The sequence below is a fragment of the Penaeus monodon genome, chromosome 15, assembly GCF_015228065.2.
Source record: "Penaeus monodon isolate SGIC_2016 chromosome 15, NSTDA_Pmon_1, whole genome shotgun sequence".
Classification (NCBI taxonomy): domain Eukaryota; kingdom Metazoa; phylum Arthropoda; class Malacostraca; order Decapoda; family Penaeidae; genus Penaeus; species Penaeus monodon.
The window spans coordinates 1,641,672-1,642,530 of record NC_051400.1 but is presented as its reverse complement, the minus strand read 5'-3'; the positions used below and the strand labels follow the sequence as shown (position 1 = coordinate 1,642,530).

At 49.7% G+C, this 859-nt stretch overlaps 1 protein-coding gene across 2 annotated transcripts in view; it reads right to left on the bottom strand.

Moving 5' to 3' along the window:
• Positions 1-859, bottom strand: part of LOC119581624 (probable low-specificity L-threonine aldolase 2) — a 15,264-nt gene that overhangs the window by 4,778 nt on the left and 9,627 nt on the right. For both annotated transcript variants that reach the window (XM_037929742.1, XM_037929744.1), the window contains exons 5-6: positions 602-781; positions 163-356 (exon numbers count right to left, since the gene is read on the bottom strand). In XM_037929742.1, the coding sequence (XP_037785670.1) occupies positions 163-356; positions 602-781 (374 nt within the window). The remainder of the gene's footprint in view (positions 1-162; positions 357-601; positions 782-859) is intronic.

Genomic DNA, 859 nt, shown 5'->3' with positions numbered 1-859 from the left:
CGAATGCTAGAATGAACGTGGCTAACGAGTGTCCTTATGGAAAGAAAGAAAGAAAAATATATTTGTATAAACGTATGCAGCTAGCGATATGTGTATAAAAAATTCTGCCATAGCTTTTCTCCTTATCAAAGACAGAGAAAAGTAAGACTCCATGATAACTACCCACGAATGAAGTCCTTGGTCCCCGCGATCACGGAGCCGACCGGCGCCCCGAGGCCCTTGCTGAGGCAGACGGAGACGGAGGCGCAGTCTTGCACCAGCCTCGCCGGGGGCACCTCCAGCGCCGCCGCGGCGTTCATCAGTCTGGCCCCGTCCATGTGCACTGGAAGCCTCAGTGCCCGGCATGTGGCGCCCAACTGAAGAAGGAAGGTGTGAAGATATTATTTTGATATATTCATACTTATAAGCAAACGTGCACATTCACATATCTTATTCATTCCGTCTTCCTGCACTATATGCGCGAATCGGACCTTATTAGTACAATATCCTAGATTTCAATCACTTTATCTCCGAAGACCTCGCATAATGTCATCGGACAGAAGGCGTTAAAGTATCCCTTTCCTTCAACACACGAGCCTCTTCCCCACCAGCCTCGCCTCACCTCGTCCAGCCAGCCGAGGGGCAGCACCCTTCCGCCAGCCATGTTGTGGGTGTTCTCCACGCAGACCAGTGACGTCACAGGCCACTGTAGCTTGTCTCCGCGAACCAGCTGTCGGAGTTCTTCCAAGCAGAAGGTTCCATCTGAGAGATTTCTTAAAGTCCGAGGATGCACACCACCCAGCTGAATTTAGTATAGGAGGTTGACATTACAAGAAACAGAAAACATTGTAAGATTTACTGTGATGCCTCCACTTTTCCG